Source organism: Abrus precatorius, unplaced genomic scaffold, assembly GCF_003935025.1.
Source record: "Abrus precatorius isolate BTA unplaced genomic scaffold, Abrus_2018 Scaffold4, whole genome shotgun sequence".
Classification (NCBI taxonomy): Eukaryota; Viridiplantae; Streptophyta; class Magnoliopsida; order Fabales; family Fabaceae; genus Abrus; species Abrus precatorius.
The window spans coordinates 3,730,069-3,746,550 of record NW_020874384.1 but is presented as its reverse complement, the minus strand read 5'-3'; the positions used below and the strand labels follow the sequence as shown (position 1 = coordinate 3,746,550).

General features: G+C 31.9%; 3 protein-coding genes across 11 annotated transcripts; 2 read left to right on the top strand and 1 right to left on the bottom strand.

Annotated features, from left to right (window-relative positions):
- On the top strand, positions 1-3,792 carry LOC113865172 (PTI1-like tyrosine-protein kinase 1). Its single transcript, XM_027499563.1, has 11 exons — positions 1-170; positions 465-719; positions 803-876; positions 987-1,081; positions 1,189-1,304; positions 1,425-1,910; positions 1,979-2,227; positions 2,327-2,490; positions 2,609-2,836; positions 2,962-3,111; positions 3,327-3,792. The coding sequence occupies exons 2-11, from the start codon at positions 584-586 to the stop codon at positions 3,570-3,572; spliced, it is 1,944 nt and encodes a 647-aa protein (XP_027355364.1). The 5' UTR covers positions 1-170; positions 465-583; the 3' UTR covers positions 3,573-3,792.
- Positions 3,793-6,944: 3,152 nt separating this feature from the next.
- On the top strand, positions 6,945-10,257 carry LOC113864629 (basic leucine zipper 23-like). Of its 9 annotated transcripts, none has more exons than XR_003504888.1 (5): positions 6,987-7,143; positions 7,375-8,179; positions 9,017-9,081; positions 9,494-9,548; positions 9,689-10,106. XR_003504888.1 is itself a non-coding variant. In XM_027498572.1 (4 exons), exons 2-3 carry the CDS (start codon positions 7,399-7,401, stop codon positions 9,043-9,045), a joined length of 810 nt encoding a protein of 269 aa, XP_027354373.1. In that variant the 5' UTR covers positions 6,964-7,143; positions 7,375-7,398; the 3' UTR covers positions 9,046-9,081; positions 9,705-10,197. The 9 variants fall into 9 exon arrangements, 5 of the variants coding, with proteins under 5 accessions (XP_027354372.1, XP_027354371.1, XP_027354373.1 ...); XR_003504890.1 differs by having other exon boundaries at positions 7,073-7,143; positions 9,705-10,159; XR_003504891.1 differs by having other exon boundaries at positions 7,073-7,143; positions 9,032-9,060; positions 9,705-10,106.
- A 1,385-nt stretch (positions 10,258-11,642) lies between these two features.
- On the bottom strand, positions 11,643-14,168 carry LOC113865318 (WD-40 repeat-containing protein MSI3-like). The gene is made up of 6 exons (XM_027499781.1): positions 13,830-14,168; positions 13,433-13,744; positions 13,176-13,319; positions 12,662-12,786; positions 12,379-12,474; positions 11,643-12,175 (listed from the first exon to the last, which is right to left on the bottom strand). The coding sequence occupies exons 1-6, from the start codon at positions 14,130-14,132 to the stop codon at positions 11,956-11,958; spliced, it is 1,200 nt and encodes a 399-aa protein (XP_027355582.1). The 5' UTR covers positions 14,133-14,168; the 3' UTR covers positions 11,643-11,955.
- Between the last annotated feature and the right edge of the window lie 2,314 nt (positions 14,169-16,482).

Here is a 16,482-nt window from a genome sequence, read left to right as displayed (position 1 = left end):
CTGAATTCCCTCTCTGTGTTCTTTTATTCCATTCTACTAAAACATGTAAACGCAATTTCTAAGTCCCCTCTAGAAATTTAGTTGCGGTAGGTATGCTGGCTGATGCAATTTGGCGGTAAATTCAGTTAAAATAAACATGCTCTCAAACCGTGGCTGCTTGCAACATTTAGGTACACATTTTCTTGTCTCATCTTTTGTTCAACATTTATTTAATACCATCTTCGTTTTTACGAGGATATTTTATTCAAGGTTTCGTGGCGTTTCTTTCTTTTTCTTTTCACCTATTGTTTCATCCAATGGGTCATGTGATTTTAGCCTCTCTCTCTCTCTCTCTCTCTCTCTCTCTCTCTCGCTCGTCATAAATATACATATTTTAATGAGACATTGTTAATGGGTGGTGCTGCTTTTATATTGAACATTAGAGTTAGGTTCAAGTTCCAACCATGATAGTTACTGTTTTGCAGAGAATGAGATGGTTCACTCAACAACTGGGAGGATTGTCATTCAGCACAGCATACATTTGCAGGAGTTTTTCTCTAAATTCAACAAGTGAGGTGATTGATATATCTAAGGGCAAAACACAATGACAGTTGAGAAAAGGTTTGTTTTGGTGGGGATTAGAATCGATGGCAATAGTAGACAACTACTCGACTGGGCTCTTGTTAAAGTTGCTGAACCTGGGGATTGTGTTATTGCAGTTCATGTTGTTAAAAGTTCAGGTAACCCAAGTTCAAAACGCATACGCATGTTAAAATGTTTTATTTTTTTCCTCCTCCTTGTTGAAAATGTTAATTTGATGCAGATTATGTTTCCAAAAACAAGACCCTGATAGATAGCTATTTAGAGGTTTATGAAGGCCTATGTGGTGTGAAAAAGGTACATAAATATTTCTACCCCTGATGTTGTTTTTTTTTTTATTTTCATTCATGGGGTTGGTAGATGGTAAATGTAACAGATTTTATCAACGTGGCCTAATTGGATTTCAGGTTGGTCTCACCGGTCAAATATTAACAGGAAGCTCCATCAGAAACATTCTTGTTAGAGAAGCAAAAAACCATGCTGCTCTGGCTCTAGTGGTAGGGTATGTGGAGCTTGTATTTGTTGTGGGTTTAGTTTATTTGATGTATGCATTTACGTATTTTACCTTCTATGGTTAGTTTAAAATACTAAAACAAATTTCAATTGCAGGGGTCGCGCTGCCACAGCTAAATATTGCGCCAAACGACTACCACCCACCACCAATGTTCTAGCCATTCAAGACTCGAGAATTGTCTTCAGGAGGTGCACCAATAAACAACTACCAGGTTAATATTTATGTCCTTATTTAACGGAACTAATAAGGATTGTTCACCACATAAAAATTGTATCACTAATTAGTCAATGACTAAAAAAACTAGAATAAGAATTGTTTCCATTTGTGGCAGGTGGTCCTATGCTGGATCCAAGGCCAAGTTTAACAATCATTGAAAACACATGTCACTCAGTGGTGGAGATTGAGAAATCAACAAGGCAAAATAGTTTAGAGTTGAAGGAAGAAGAATTTAACGTATCAGAAAGGTGCAAGTCAAGGTCAATATCTATGTTTGCAGGTGACCCTACTGAGCAGAAACTTGGGTGGCCTCTACTCCGCAGAGCCAATTCAGGAATCTCACATGCAAGGGACATGTCAGTGGTACAATGGGTAATGAGCTTACCAGACCGCTCACCACATAAAAGTCCTCACTTTTTTTCCATTGAGGAAAATCCATCAGAAAGGGGCATCAGTGACTTTGAGGATGAGAGCTCTAAAAATTCTTCACCTACATCTGTTGAAATACCAAAGGGCTTAGAGACGTTAAATGTAAATTCACCCAATTGCAAGTGGTTCAGCCTTGAGGTTCTCAAGTCTTGCACTAGCCAATTCTCTTCAGGTTGGACCAATGGCGCTTATACTGAATTGTTATGAAACAAATATAACCAACCTTGTTTTCCATTGCAGGTAACTTGATTGGGAAAGGAGGGAGCAATCGTGTGTACAAAGGAGTCCTCCCTGATGGAAAGCCAATCGCAGTCAAAGTGTTGCAGTCATCAAAAGGAGCCTGGAAAGATTTTGCTCTTGAGGTGGAAATAATATCCTCATTGAAGCACAATAGCGTTACCCCTTTACTTGGGATTTGCATAGAAGACAATGCTTTAATCTCTGTTTATGATTATTTCCCCAAAGGGAGCTTAGAGGAAAATCTGCATGGTAAAGTTTCATTGGATTTATGCTTTCACGGTTTCACGCATCATTTCAATTGCTGGAAGATGGAAATATATGCTGATATGAATTTATAAATGAATGTAGGGAAGAACATGGACGGATCCATCTTGCCATGGGAAGTGAGATTTAATGTAGCTGTTGGGATCGCTGAGGCCCTTGATTACCTACACGTGGAAGCTTTGAAGCCTGTTATACATAGAGATGTCAAGTCTTCAAACATTCTTCTTTACCATGGGTTTGAACCTCAGGTAATCAAAAGTTTTGAGACTATTAGTATTGAAAAGAACATTTAATAAATTTGATATTGTTATACTTAAATTATGTGTGAACTTCATTATGTCACTTATGATTATCTTTTTTATGTAGTTGTCTGATTTCGGACTTGCAATATGGGGACCAACAACTTCATCCTTTTTGACACAAGAAGATGTAGTAGGAACATTTGGTTATCTTGCTCCTGAATACTTCATGTATGGAAAGGTTAGTGACAAGATAGATGTCTACGCCTTTGGTGTAGTACTTCTTGAACTAATATCAGGAAGGGAACCAATCAGCTCTGAACCATGCAAGGGACAAGAGAGCTTGGTCGTGTGGGTAAGAGCTAAACCCCACTTAGTAGAATGAATTTTGACTTCTGTTAATGATATAAATATATAAACCTCTATTTTATACAATATAGTATATAAATCTATGAACTATGAACAATATTTCATTTTCAGGCAAAACCAATGATAGAGAGTGGGGATATTAAATGCTTATTGGACCCAAATTTAGAACGGAAATTCGATGAGGCCCAATTGCAAAGAATGGTTCTGGCAGCATCTTTGTGCATCACACGGGCTGCTCGGCTCCGTCCTAAACTGAAGCAGGTAATTGCCAAACAATTATTATATTTTTGCATCTAATTTTTTACATTCATTTTTTATCTCTATTTTATTTTTATCTTTTTCTAATCACATCACTTATATTTATATCTCTTGCCTCCACCCATTTCACACCAATATAATGGGTGTCAAAAGAAAGTTTTCCAGTTGAATTTTAAGAACCTCTAGCTCCTAAAGTTGATCACTTTCATCATGTACAGATATTGAAGATCCTAAAAGGAGAAGAGGAAGTTGAATATTTCTTCAACTCCCATGGGAATGATCACGGAGACTCAGAAAATCAAGAGAACATTGATGATGAAGTCTATCCAAATTCAAGTGCTGAGTTACACCTGAGTCTTGCATTACTTGGTGTTGACGATGACATTACATCACATAGTAGCACAGACCACAGTTATAGTGAACACTTGAAAGAACAATGGAGCAGATCATCGAGTTTTAATTAGTTTCTGTCAATTCCAACACATGTTTATCAATAAATTTGCGCGTGTAAAGTTACAATGCAAAAAAGAAAAGAAAAAAAGAAGGAACTGCACCCCTAGATGAGGTGGTTTGTAGATTTAGATAGATAGGCAATTTTTTCTTTTGTATTTATCCCACGAAGAATGAATTAACTTTTGGTAGATGCATCCATCATTGGCTATATTTGAATATGCTACTATTTATTTTGGGTACACCTTATATGTACTCTGACTGAACCCAACTATAATCCATCTAATTAGTATTTATAAAAGTTTAATCAACCATACCTAATGTTTGAAATTTCAACCAATAATGTAGGAGTTATTTATTTTATCTAACCGCTACAAAAGATGAAACGCAGAGTTTGAAAGAAATATTTTTTAATGTTTTCTCATTTTTTATTTTCTTGAATATTTTTCTACTAACATTAAAATGACATGAAAAGGCACATAGAAACTATCAAATAAAAAATCAGTATGTCTAAAATCCGTTTTGAACTTAATTCTCTTTAGAAGTATTTAAAGTTTTTCAGCAATCCATGCCAATAAGAATATTTTTGTTAGGAAGATAATTTCTTATAACCTTCTTCCATACGACACGATTTAGGAAAACTTGATTCCAATAAGTCTTTTTGAGACTAAATCAATCCTCTTTCATCTACTATTGTTACAAAAAGAAAAAAGCAATATCTTTTTTCATATTTAGAAAGAATATTTGGATTCATCACAATTTTTTGGACTCCAGTGTCCATGTAAGCTATAATTTTTACTGAAGTTACAAATTTTGTAGACAAAATCTAAACTTCTACACATGACTTTGATAGAGTTGGAAACCATGCACCTATAATTTTTACTGAAGTTACAAATTTCGTAGACAAAATCTAGACTTATACACATGACTTTGATAGAGTTAGAAAAATACTTTATATTTCTTGAGCAGAATAAAGAGGAATAATATAAACAAAAGTTGATTCACAAATTAAAAGATATAAACAATACTATTCTTTATATTAAAATTATTTTTAATTTTTTTATATACTATCATTATTTTCTTCATTTATTAATAGATGTAAATATTTAATAATTAAGTAAAAATATTTAACTTTAAAAAATAAGAATAAAATTTATTTTAAAAGTAAGTAAATAAAAATTAAATATTTATATATTCTCAACATATTCAATATATTTTCTTTTAATTTAATATTTTATCTATAAATAATCAAAAAGTCATATAAAAAGATATATTATTACTCATCTAAGAACCCTATAAGAGTTATTCCAGTCCACGTTATATGAATAATATTTCCAAAGCAGTGAGAGGGGTATAGTTGTAAATATATACCGACAATGAGAAAAATCTTCAATAGAAGTGAGTGATTAATGAAAATGAAAACCCCTTATCTGAGGAATGACTCATAGGGCGAGTCTTTATGGAATTGTGGCCACCTGTGGACGTTCGTTCAAAGAAACGTAAAAGAGGATTCCTCTCTTCTTCTTTTTTATAAAAATAAGACTAAATTATCATATTAAAAAAATTAATTTTATTATATTTTTTATAAATATAAATTCTATTCTAAAAATATCTATAATATTAAATAATATAATTAATAATTTATATATTTAATAATATTAATAAAAGAAAAATATAAAAAAATTTAATAATTAATATATCTTAATCTTGAATCTATTATTTATTTCTTATAATAAAATAAAAAAAATATTGTATTTTGTTTCTTATAAAAAGAATTAAAAATAATATATAACTCTAGTCAGATACACAACATAAGTGCCATTTTCTTTCAACCACTTATGTATATATTTATTTTAATTTTCACTAAAACAGGATATATTTCAAGTTTTTTATTTTTTATTTTATATCTAAAAAAAAACACTCCCTTTTATAATAACTAAATTTTCAAAGTCTCACACGTCTCTTAACCTTTTTTTAATTTATAATTATTCACACAAGGCTCTTAAACATTGAAATAGAACAGAAATGGTTATCTTAGTTTTCTTTTGAAAGATTAAAGGGCCAAAATAATTTGTAGCAGGTAAGTGGATTGTTATTCTTATATATTTGTTGTTATTTTTAATATAAATTTTATATAATATTTTTAACAGTTTATTAAATTAGTAATAATATTTAAATAAAAATGAAATAAATATTTTAGAAGCATATTAAATATTTAGTTAATTATTTTATATATATAATTTAAAAATTATTTGTATTAAAATATAAAATTTCAAAAATTACTCAATGATTTTTTAAAAAGTATGAAAATTATAAAAATTTTAACTCATCAATGATAATTTAAAAAAAATAAAAAATTTAAAAATTAAGAATCGGTAATAGTAATTTTTTAGAAAGAGTACTAAAAAGATGCCATTGACAATTTTTTAAAATTTTTTATATTTTTGTAATTTTTCCTATAACACAATATTTTGATAATTTTATTATTTTTTTCTCGTATTAAAAAAAAGACCCTAAATATTTTCTGTTTCGCTTAACCTTTTATAAATTTATAATTATTTAAGATGGTGATAATAGATTGAATAATGAAGTCAAGGTGAAGTGGTGAACGTAGGCACTAATTAAGAACTCAGTGTGTTGGCCTAACAAGAATGCAACAATTTTCCCCAAAAAAGAAGTATTTATCAATAAATATGTTGATTATTATTATTACAGTTATAAAGACGGACTTATTTTTATTCGGTAAAAGCTGAAAAGTTCCAATACAGAACAGTTATATATGCACAAATAAACTGTAAAATTACATAACTAATAAATTGCATAAATCGGTAGGTTACACTAATCTATCTATTTTATGCGTAGACATTAGATCAATATATGTATTTAATATAAGCATTATATTGCTATGGAAAACAAAGATCTGAACGTGAAAAGAAAAATCCCGCCACTTAATTTATCTTCACACTGCTCAATATCAAAATAACAATATGCTACTAAGATACTTGGTAGTGGGTGAAAATTCTACATTAAAGTTTAAAACAGTGAAATACTTTATTCGAAAATTATAGCGTTAGTCCAAAACTAGCCGCCGTTGTTGTTAATATTTTAAAAAAAAATGAACGATCTAAATAGGAAAAAGTTACACAAATTCAGAAACAACGGCTTTGATAGGATTGTTTTGTCTTGTGGATATAAATGTTGAGAGTGAGGACTTAACCTGGTCTAATAATTTTGGAACACATGGCATTAATTTGATCTTAGCGAATAATAACAATTTATAAGCTATTTTAATGTAAAAAAAATGATCATCTTAAAAATGAAATCGATTTAATTAATTTATAAACAACGAAGCTAGGTTTATATTAATGGGGTATTATAATAACTGGACCCAGAAAAAAGAGAGATACCGTAAGGGCGAGGCTTGGTCCTACGGGAATTATTTGAACAATTACAGTTCCTCTGTGACGAGAATACGTATAAATTGGAAGCCATTGGAAGCGAAGAGAGAGATACATAGAGAGAGAAAGAGCCAACAAACCAAAAAGAAATCCGTGGAATATCTGAACCTATCACTTCGTCGTCCTGGTACGTTCATTTTCGCTTTTTCTCTGTTTCCTAAATCTTATTATCTCGTTAGGGTTTCCAATTCATCTATATAATTCGATTAAATCGTGATATTATTTCCCGTCAATTGAGTTCTCTCTCTGCTCTAATCTTACCAAGGAATTCCAATCGCTGCACTGTTCAGTATTGCACTTCTTCTGCTTCTTCGCAATTTGAATTGACGCATGCATATTTTTTTTGTTTTCTGATAAGGTCTGATTTGGGGGTTCCCTTCCAATGGATGACGGTGAGCTTGATTTCTCGAACCAGGAAGTGTTTTCGAGTCCGAACATGGCCGAGCTCCCTAGTAGTGGTTCGATGGACAGTTTCTTCGATGAACTTCTCAAGGACACACACGCTTGCACTCACACTCACACGTGCAACCCTCCTGGCCCCGATTTTTCTCACACACACACGTGTTACCATGTCCACACCAAAATTGTCCCTGCCCCTGCCGAAGACCAGGTTGCCACCGATGACACTGCTGAGTCTGCTGAGAAGAAGTCCAAGAAACGGCCCCTTGGTAACAAAGAAGCGGTTCGCAAATACCGCGAGAAGAAGAAAGCCCGTGCTGCTTCTCTGGAGGATGAGGTTGTGAAATTGAGAGCTCTTAACCAGCACTTAATGAAGAAGTTGCAGGGTCAGGCTGCTTTGGAGGCAGAAATTTCTAGGCTCAAATGCTTGTTGGTTGACATAAGGGGAAGGATTGAAGGAGAAATTGGGTCGTTTCCGTATCAGAAATCGCCTAATTCCGACCCTGCAATTCCTAACCTGCCTGGTTCTTATGTGATGAACCCTTGTAACATGCAGTGTGATGATCGCGTCTATTGCCTTCATCCTGGAGCAGATGGAAAGATTGCGGAAGGTGTGTCTCTGAATGGGGAAGGATTGGGTGGTTGTGAGTTTGAGAGCCTCCAGTGTCTAGCAAGCCAGAATTTGGGGCTCAAGGAACTTCGCCAGTGCGGAGTTGGACAGACGGTGTCTAATGTCAATTCTTCTGCGTCAAATAAAAGAAAAGGCAAGACATCAGACCTGATTAAATATACTTCTTAATTCTGGGGCGAAACATTTGATTTGTTGGTTAATTCGAATGTATACTTAGATTCCATTTTAATTTCCGGTGCATTGTTTGATCTGCCAGGCATCTTTGGTCACTTTTTGGGATCCAGTGCTAATTGTCCCTGTATTTAACATTTGTCTCATTATGTAAGTTTAGCTTTGTAAAAGTGCAGTATAGAAAGCATTGAGATTTGAGAGAGAGAGAAAGAGAAAGCATACGGGATGAACTTGCTCTGCAATGTGACCTCTTGCATTTAGTTCTGTTTGGGTTATATGAACTGTTGGAAGTTCTGAATTCAGATGGTCTCACAGAAACACCTTTTCTTTATTTGGCATTATGTTTATTTGCTAAAACTTGTAATTGTTCTTATGTTATAGGGCTGAAATCAGATTGCTAGATTTTCTATAGGATGATTGACTGATTGTTAACATCTCACAGAATGCTTGATCTTAAAGGGTAGTTATAATTATTATTACTAGTATGATAGAGTTATTGTAACTTTGTTAGACAACTAGATGCTATATTTATGAACGCTGCCAGATTATGAAAAGATATTATCCAAGAGGATTTAAGGAACTAGAATTTAAAGATTGAAGTACCAAATGATTGTAGTGAAACATTTTTTCTTAATTGTTCTGAGACTGTATTTTCTTTTCGAATTTGTTATTATATAATTTTTTTATTCCCATTTCCAAAGCAATTAGGATGGAGTTCAGTGTGATGAGTTTAGGGCATGGAAATCGCATATTCTTGCTCCCCGTCCTTTAAAATGATCTAATGGATCTTTATTTTTAGGGGGGTCTCGTGCAGTAACAACTGGTTGAAGAATCAATAAAAAGGTGGTTTTCATCGTTGCTTTGGTAATACCTCCTTCCAATATCTCGTTACCAGTTGCAGCATCAGCTATCCATCAAGTCATTTTTGAATTTTTATTTTTTTTTCTCTTTGACCCTCTGCCGCATTATTGTGGTTCGAATGGCTGTTCTACTATGGAAGATTAGTAGTAGATCAATGTTTTATCAAACAGAAGTAGTAGCTGATCTGTAGCCAGCTTAGCTTATGGCTGAGACAGATATGGTGCTTCTCTATGCAATTAAGTTTCCTGGTCTTCTGATTGTGCATGAACTAGTTAAACTGACATCATAAATGTTTCTCAGCTTATTCAATTTTAAATCTGCTACATATTTGAGTGGTTTTTCGCTTTGTTTAATCCGAGGATTTGTGGTGATTCATGTTTTCTAAATTTGCAAATTTTTTATTGCTGGATTACAGAACTTGGGGAAGATGGGGGTGTGTGTGATCTTTCAGTACTTTGTGCTGTGGACAGGTGAGACACCAATGTCATTTTGTGAAATATAAAATCTTCTATGAGTGAAACAATAAAATTGGCTGTGTATGGTTGCCGGCATTGTTTCTTCTTTTTCATCTTTATTGTGTAAATAATGAGAGGTTTAATTCTGTCTTTTGCATTTTGCTGGACAAGGGTTGAGTAATTTATTTCCGGAAGGAACTGTGTCTCTAACTGAAGATTTTGCATGTGGGCTTTTGTCTTCTACAAGACAGACAAATGACCCGTTTCGTATTTGAGAACGCAAGTAGCTGTTTCGATTACCAATGGAACCTTGCTAGCTTTAGAGTGAGATACGATGGTGGGAAGCCTGTCTGCAAATCTGCACTATAGAACAAATCTTGAATAGATTTCGGTAATTAAAAGGTTCTTGATGATCCTATTTGGGGCATGAACTGATTAATACCATTGTGGACAAAATTTGTAACAATTTGCCTCGCATTTAGTTGCTCGTATAGAGCACAGCGGGACTTTTAGCGAACTGGAGTGAATTGAGCCATTACCAACTTGTTCCCTCTGAAGTTGTAAAACATCACGATTGGGACACCGTATGCATTCTGAATTTATGGGATTCCCTCAGATGGTTTAAGCAGAATGTAGATGTTTCGTGAATTCAGTTACTAAGTTTAGAATAAAAATGAAAAATAATAAAATTTCATTTTATTCGAGTGATATAATGAAAATAATTGTCTATATGAGATGCAATCAAGGATTTCTTTCCATTAGTTGTCTAGGCAGTGTAGTTGGATTATTAAAATTATGTATGTATAAAGCCTCTGCCTGACTAGACTTAAAAGGCTTTTTTGGTTGCAATGATTTAGGAAGAAAAGAAATTAGGAGTAATTTAGCAAACAAAGTGGATTTTTTTAGTTTGGATTTTTGGGAAGGCGGTGGAAAGAATAAAAAAAAGAATGTACTGGACTCTTAAAGTTAAAATCATTTCTCCTATGCCTTGAAAATTATGCATTATTAAAGGGGAGACAGGCGGTGGGAATTTTTTTTTTTTTTTCATTTTAATGTTTTTTTTTTAATATTTTATACAATAGAAAATATTAAAAATAAAATAACTAACAAAGCAATATAGTTCATGATATTGTTTTGTTATTTATTTTTTGGTCACTCAAATTCATGATATTTTCATTCGATCTTAATTTTTTTCAATTCCTAAAAATCGTCATTTTTTCTAACCGCTTTAGTAATTTGTTAACTTGTTTTATTACCTATTTACATAACATCTAAGTTGATTCATATATATTTTGACTGAAACATGACATGAAAAATATGCATTATTATTATATTATATTTCATATTTTTAAATAAAATGTTTTATAAAATTAAGACTTCTGAAATTGAGATTTGAAAATATAAAAGAGGAATGAAAATATAAATGATATATTAGCATCCACACCAACTCCGATGTTATATGATTCAAGTTGAACGTAGGTGCATGTTAGAAAAAAGTAACAAATTAATATATGGACTACGGAAAATATAATTTTTGAAATGTCTGGAAAAAAAATAATATAATTAAGAATCAAACAAAAAATATAAATTTTTAGAAGACAATTTTTATTCGTGCTTTAATTTTTTTTTTCTTTTTTTATGCATCTAAATTAAAAAATTGTACCCAAATGTTTTTCTAAATAGCATTTCTTGTTTTATTTGCTATAAAATAACATTTTTTTTCTTCATTCTATTTCTAATTTATTTCATTTTCCTATTTCCTTTCTATTTCATCCCTCCAAAAATACCCAAAATGCTTTTCTAAAAATTAAAAAACCAGATCATATGTTTATACATAAACATATTTTAAGTAAAAATCTGTGAGTATTTTTTGTTTAATAGACCAGTCTCGTAAATTCCCAGTAGGTTGCTTCATCCATTCTCCCTACTAGCTAATTGAAAATTCCAACTTAACGACATAGTATGATTAAAACGTGTCGTCAGATATTGAACTTACCAAGAGGGTTGTCAAAACAATTCATTTTCCCGAGGTACTACAGAAATACGTAAATAAATATACAGACACTATTATCTTTTTGTCCCCAGAACTCCATCGTACTAGGTCGTAACAAGAACATTGTCGATTGTGTATAGAAAAGGAAAAACACTCATTGCAAGCATGCAGCCACGCGCACATAGTTGGATTATCTCATAGGAATCACTATGTAGTTTTATACAAACTCAATAGATCTATTCTGCACATAAAAGTGAATTCATGTCTGACAACGATACTACGATGTATCACTGTTCCAGCCGTTACGTGGTCGCAACAAGAAAATTGCACAAAACAAAAAACATGGTAGTGAAAATCAAAGTACCAGAGTTTCTAACAGCAAAGCAATGGTAGTAAGAGCTTCGCCTTTGAGCCTGTGTCCCGTTAATGTTAGTCATCGGCCATCCACGTGTCATCATCATCATCATTGTAAATGCTCTCGGCCATTTGCCAGACATGGAAAGAATTGTCCTCAGCTACACTTGAGATAACCCATGGCTGATTTTTGTTCCACGAAAAATCTGATATTTTCCCTTTGTGACCCCCGTGAGAAAAGAGTAGTTCGGGTGGGCCACCGTCTTCATCTCCCTCTATCTGCTCATCCCCGACCCTGTGTCATCATGAAAATACAGCGTGCAAAATGTTAACGGGCATATTTCAACTCTTTCTGTGCACAAGCGTGTTTATATAGGGCGTGTATGCACACGTGCACCTAAATAATTAAAATGGATCTTACAGAAGTAGAATCAGCATATCGTAACAAATGTCTAAAACAAGAATGAAAAGAAGCATTATGGAGGAGTCTGTTTTTACATGTTAAGGTCCCAAACCATCAGCCTTCTGTCAGCGCCAGACGATGCCAACACGGTCTCATGATTAGGATCCCACTCTACCTGGAATACCTCATCTCTGAAAAACAAATAAAATCCGAGTAAAAAATATTGGAATTTCCTTAGCTAAGGACTAATCAGATATCACATGAAATAGTATTGACAAAAATAATTACTCAACGTATCGACCAAGCCATTCTAACAAGAAGATGGTAGTAGTATTAGTATTATGGAAAACAAATATGATTGATGGATAAATGACATACGTGTGGCTACTTAAAACATGTAGCGGCACTGTAAGGTTCCGTATATCAAAGAGACCAATGGTGGTGTCTGAAGATGCGGTAGCCAAAATAGATTCATTGTATGGATTGAAAGAAAGAAAGTTCACCTGATTAAAAAAAAAAATAGAAAGAAAGCAGAGAAAATATAAGTATATAACATTGTCAATATCAAATGCCATTCCACCAAAGGGTGAGACAAATCAGATGTGGAACAATTACAGACATTGAGAGTGTATTTCAGTTTAACACAAGATTTGAAACCCTTTCCCATTTCAGGAACCCTTCGTATTTAACAAGCTTTGGAAAACGTTGATATCAAAGCTGTACAATCCTAACGATACACACAGATACAGTAACATAACTTTTACATGCACTGAGGAACATAATGATTAGGCCAGTGATACTTCAACCACTTCAGATGAAGAGTTATGCGACATCTATTTTGCATGCATGATGAACTAAAGACGCTCCAAGGATTATAAAGCATCAGCATTACCTCCCTCTCATGTGGTTTGACAGATTGTTGGGGTCTGTTTGTTCGCAAGTCCCAAATTATCAATTTGCAATCATCACCGACGGACCCAAATAAATTCTCATCCTTCAAATGCCAGGACACATCTTCAACCACACTTTCATGGGCCTAGCACAACAATCAAAAGTTCAATTCCATTATCAAAGTGTCAGGCAAATCTTGAAAAATATAAATTAAACATTCCAAGAATAAACAAAAGTAGCACTGATTCTCATCATTACCTCATAAACGTGAATTGCATCAAGCACATTCTCTTGATATGCAGCAGGCACATCCCACAAGCAAACCTTATGGTCATGGGAACCACTTAAAAGATGCCCTTTCTTGAAAGGGCTCCAAGACAAACCATAACCCTCTTTATCATGACCCCTCAACCTCAAATTAGGACCAGACTCATTCTTGCATTGCTTGGCGAAATCGAACACATAAACCTCAGAATTACAAGTTTTCGCGGCAACAATACTAGCGTCTTGTGGCATACAACGCGCTCGATTCACCTCCCCATCAACAGGAACCTTTTGGGTAATCTCTATCTACAAAAATCAACAACCACCAACATTAAGGAATTTCATCAAATAGTTGGTAATCAGAAAGAAAAGGAGCAAAAAGAAGAAAAACCTTGGGAATAACAGGATAGTTAAGATCGGAGGCAATGATGGGTTGTGCGGCGTCCACGGGGAGGGTCGCATCTGCGAGCATGAGGAAGTTGGGTTCACCTTGGGAAGTGTGAGTAGCGAGAACGAGTTTTTGGATATTGAAGGAAGGGTGAGAGTGAGGTTGAGGAGAAGAGGGAAGCCAGTGAACAGTAAGAGAAGGCCATGGAAGAGGGTGAGAAATGAAGAGATCGTACAACAGAGGAGTGTTTTTCTTCCAAACTGAAAACTCTTCTTCAACCTCTGCATCATCGTATTCTTCCTCCATTTTTTCTGCTATGAAACTTCAAACCCTCGCGCCAATGCCACACTGAAGGAGGGAAACCCGCTTTAAATAATGGACCAGTCACTTGCACTGGGCTGGGCTGGGCTTACGACAAGCCCATTACTAGCTCCGTCCATCCATTTTTTAAGGGATAGGGGGTATATTAGTTCTTCTCTCTTTTTTAAGATTATATACTATTGTCACTTTTAGTTTTATAAATATGTTTTTATTTTTTTGATTAAATATATTTCACATTTTAATTCTTTTTAATATAGATCAACTTCTTAGATTCTTTTTTAATTTCAAATTTAAAATTTTAGAAGATAAAATTGATTTTTTGAATGAATTATCAAACCTGATAATAAGAACGTGCACATTTTTTTTTTCATATTTAAAGTCTTCAAATCAATAATGAAATATTGAAATAAAGCATTAGTAACAATAAGCATCAAATATGAAAATAAAATATATTTTACAATATTCTGTTTTTAGAGATAACAGAATATAAAAATGTAATTTAACCATTGTTACGGTTGACAGATAGCTTAATAAATTGACAGATAGTATGTTAACTATGGTTTATTTCTTAATCATATGTGTAGAAAAGATTTCGTCAATAAAACCAAAACTTCGTTCCAATGTTCTTATGTCTAAAGGAGATTAAGCTTTAAATTTTAATTAGGAATATATCTGTGAAAAAAAATAAAGATTACCAGATTTTACTATTTGGTTCTGATATGAAATGTAACTTTAATGATAATTCACACCTTATCCTTTTGCTTACGCGTCTGGGTTCAACAACTTTATTTTCTTGCTGTTTTCACACTTGATTGTGACATTAATTCACCTTTCAACGACATTCAATGGAGGGTTGCGTTGAAAAATGGTAATCGCATATTCCAATTCATAAAAAGCTAATCACTAGGATTTTTGAGGCACGTTAAAAATTACTCGTTTCTCTATTTTTTTATAACAAATAAAAGAATAAATTATCAGAATAATTAATTTTATTATATTTTTTATAAATATAAATTTTATTTTAAAAATATTTATAATGTTAAATAGTATAATATTAATAAAAAAGAGTATAAAAAAATTAATAATTAATATATTTTGTCATTTATTTCTTATAATAAAAACTAAAAAAATACTATATTTTATTTCTTATAAAAAAATCAGAAAAAATATTTATAACCGACATTAACTAAGTCTTTAGTTTATCAATCATGATGGCCAAATCATTCATTTGTATTTAAATTAAAGGGAAATGTCTAAGTACAACGAAAAAATATTATGTATTAATCCCTCTATATTCTATTCAAATATAGTTATTATGTAACTACCGATTTAAAATCACTAAATCTATCGTAAAAATGAAAATAATAATTTAATTATGAATTGTATTTAAAAAAATTATTAAAATTGATTAAAATATTTTATATAATTTATAAATTTAAATTATAGTTAACTTATAGTTATTACTTTTAAATTACTTTTCAATGTTTATTTATATAATTACAAAATTAATACCATTATCAATTGATTCAATAAACATCTTGACAATTAAATTATAATCTAGATGAAAAAAAACTTTTGCTATATTGATTTTTAAATTTTTTATTTATCATTAAATATGTTTTCATTTTTATCTATGTAATTCATTTTTACAAAAACTTTTAAAAATTAATAATTTGTTTTATTATCTTATTTTATTTATGTATTTTGTAATCATATCATCTTATTTTATTGTTATTAAGAAGAATAAAAAAGATATAAAATATATATAAAAATATATTTTATGATCATCTTCAATGTAATTATATTTAATATTATTTAATATAATTAAAAATTATTATAATTATTTTTTATATTTAAATTATAATTTATTTATTATTAAATAAAATAATTTAATAAAAATATAAACAAAATCATACATCATATCGGTATATTTATTAGTGATATAGTATTATATTAACTTTTATTAATGTAAAAACTAAACTATTAATAAAAATTATGATTTTTTTCACTAATCTTTTAATAAAATCATAGTATTTTTCTATTAAAAGTTTTTTTTTTTTTTTTTTTTGCTAAGCATCAATATTTTATTAAGGATAAATTTAGAATATAAGGAGTACTCTAACCCGTTACAACACTAAAAAAAAATTAACAATATATGTTAAGAGATCATTAATCCAATTCATAATCGATTTTTTTCCAAAGGTCTTGCTAACTGAATTTTTCCAAAGGTCTTGCTGCAAGCAACTTCCAAGATACATATTCCAAGCATTTGGCTTAAGCTTTGATCCCTTCTTCCTCTTGGCTTTGCGAAGTGCACTCCTAACATTCCTAACAT

Bases quoted from the DNA above. Each gene is read 5' to 3' on its own strand.
- LOC113865172 (XM_027499563.1), top strand. From the start codon at position 584: ATGACAGTTGAGAAAAGGTTTGTTTTGGTGGGGATTAGAATCGATGGC. The intron at 720-802 runs GTAACCCAAGTT...AATTTGATGCAG, and splicing joins TCATGTTGTTAAAAGTTCAG to ATTATGTTTCCAAAAACAAG. The intron at 2,228-2,326 runs GTAAAGTTTCAT...AAATGAATGTAG, and splicing joins CTTAGAGGAAAATCTGCATG to GGAAGAACATGGACGGATCC.
- LOC113865318 (XM_027499781.1), bottom strand. From the start codon at position 14,132: ATGGAGGAAGAATACGATGATGCAGAGGTTGAAGAAGAGTTTTCAGTT. The intron at 13,745-13,829 runs GTTTTTCTTCTT...TGATTTTTGTAG, and splicing joins ACTATCCTGTTATTCCCAAG to ATAGAGATTACCCAAAAGGT. The intron at 13,320-13,432 runs GTAATGATGAGA...TTGTTGTGCTAG, and splicing joins ATGCAATTCACGTTTATGAG to GCCCATGAAAGTGTGGTTGA.
- LOC113864629 (XM_027498569.1), top strand. From the start codon at position 7,399: ATGGATGACGGTGAGCTTGATTTCTCGAACCAGGAAGTGTTTTCGAGT. The intron at 8,180-8,302 runs GCAAGACATCAG...TTGATCTGCCAG, and splicing joins TGCGTCAAATAAAAGAAAAG to GCATCTTTGGTCACTTTTTG.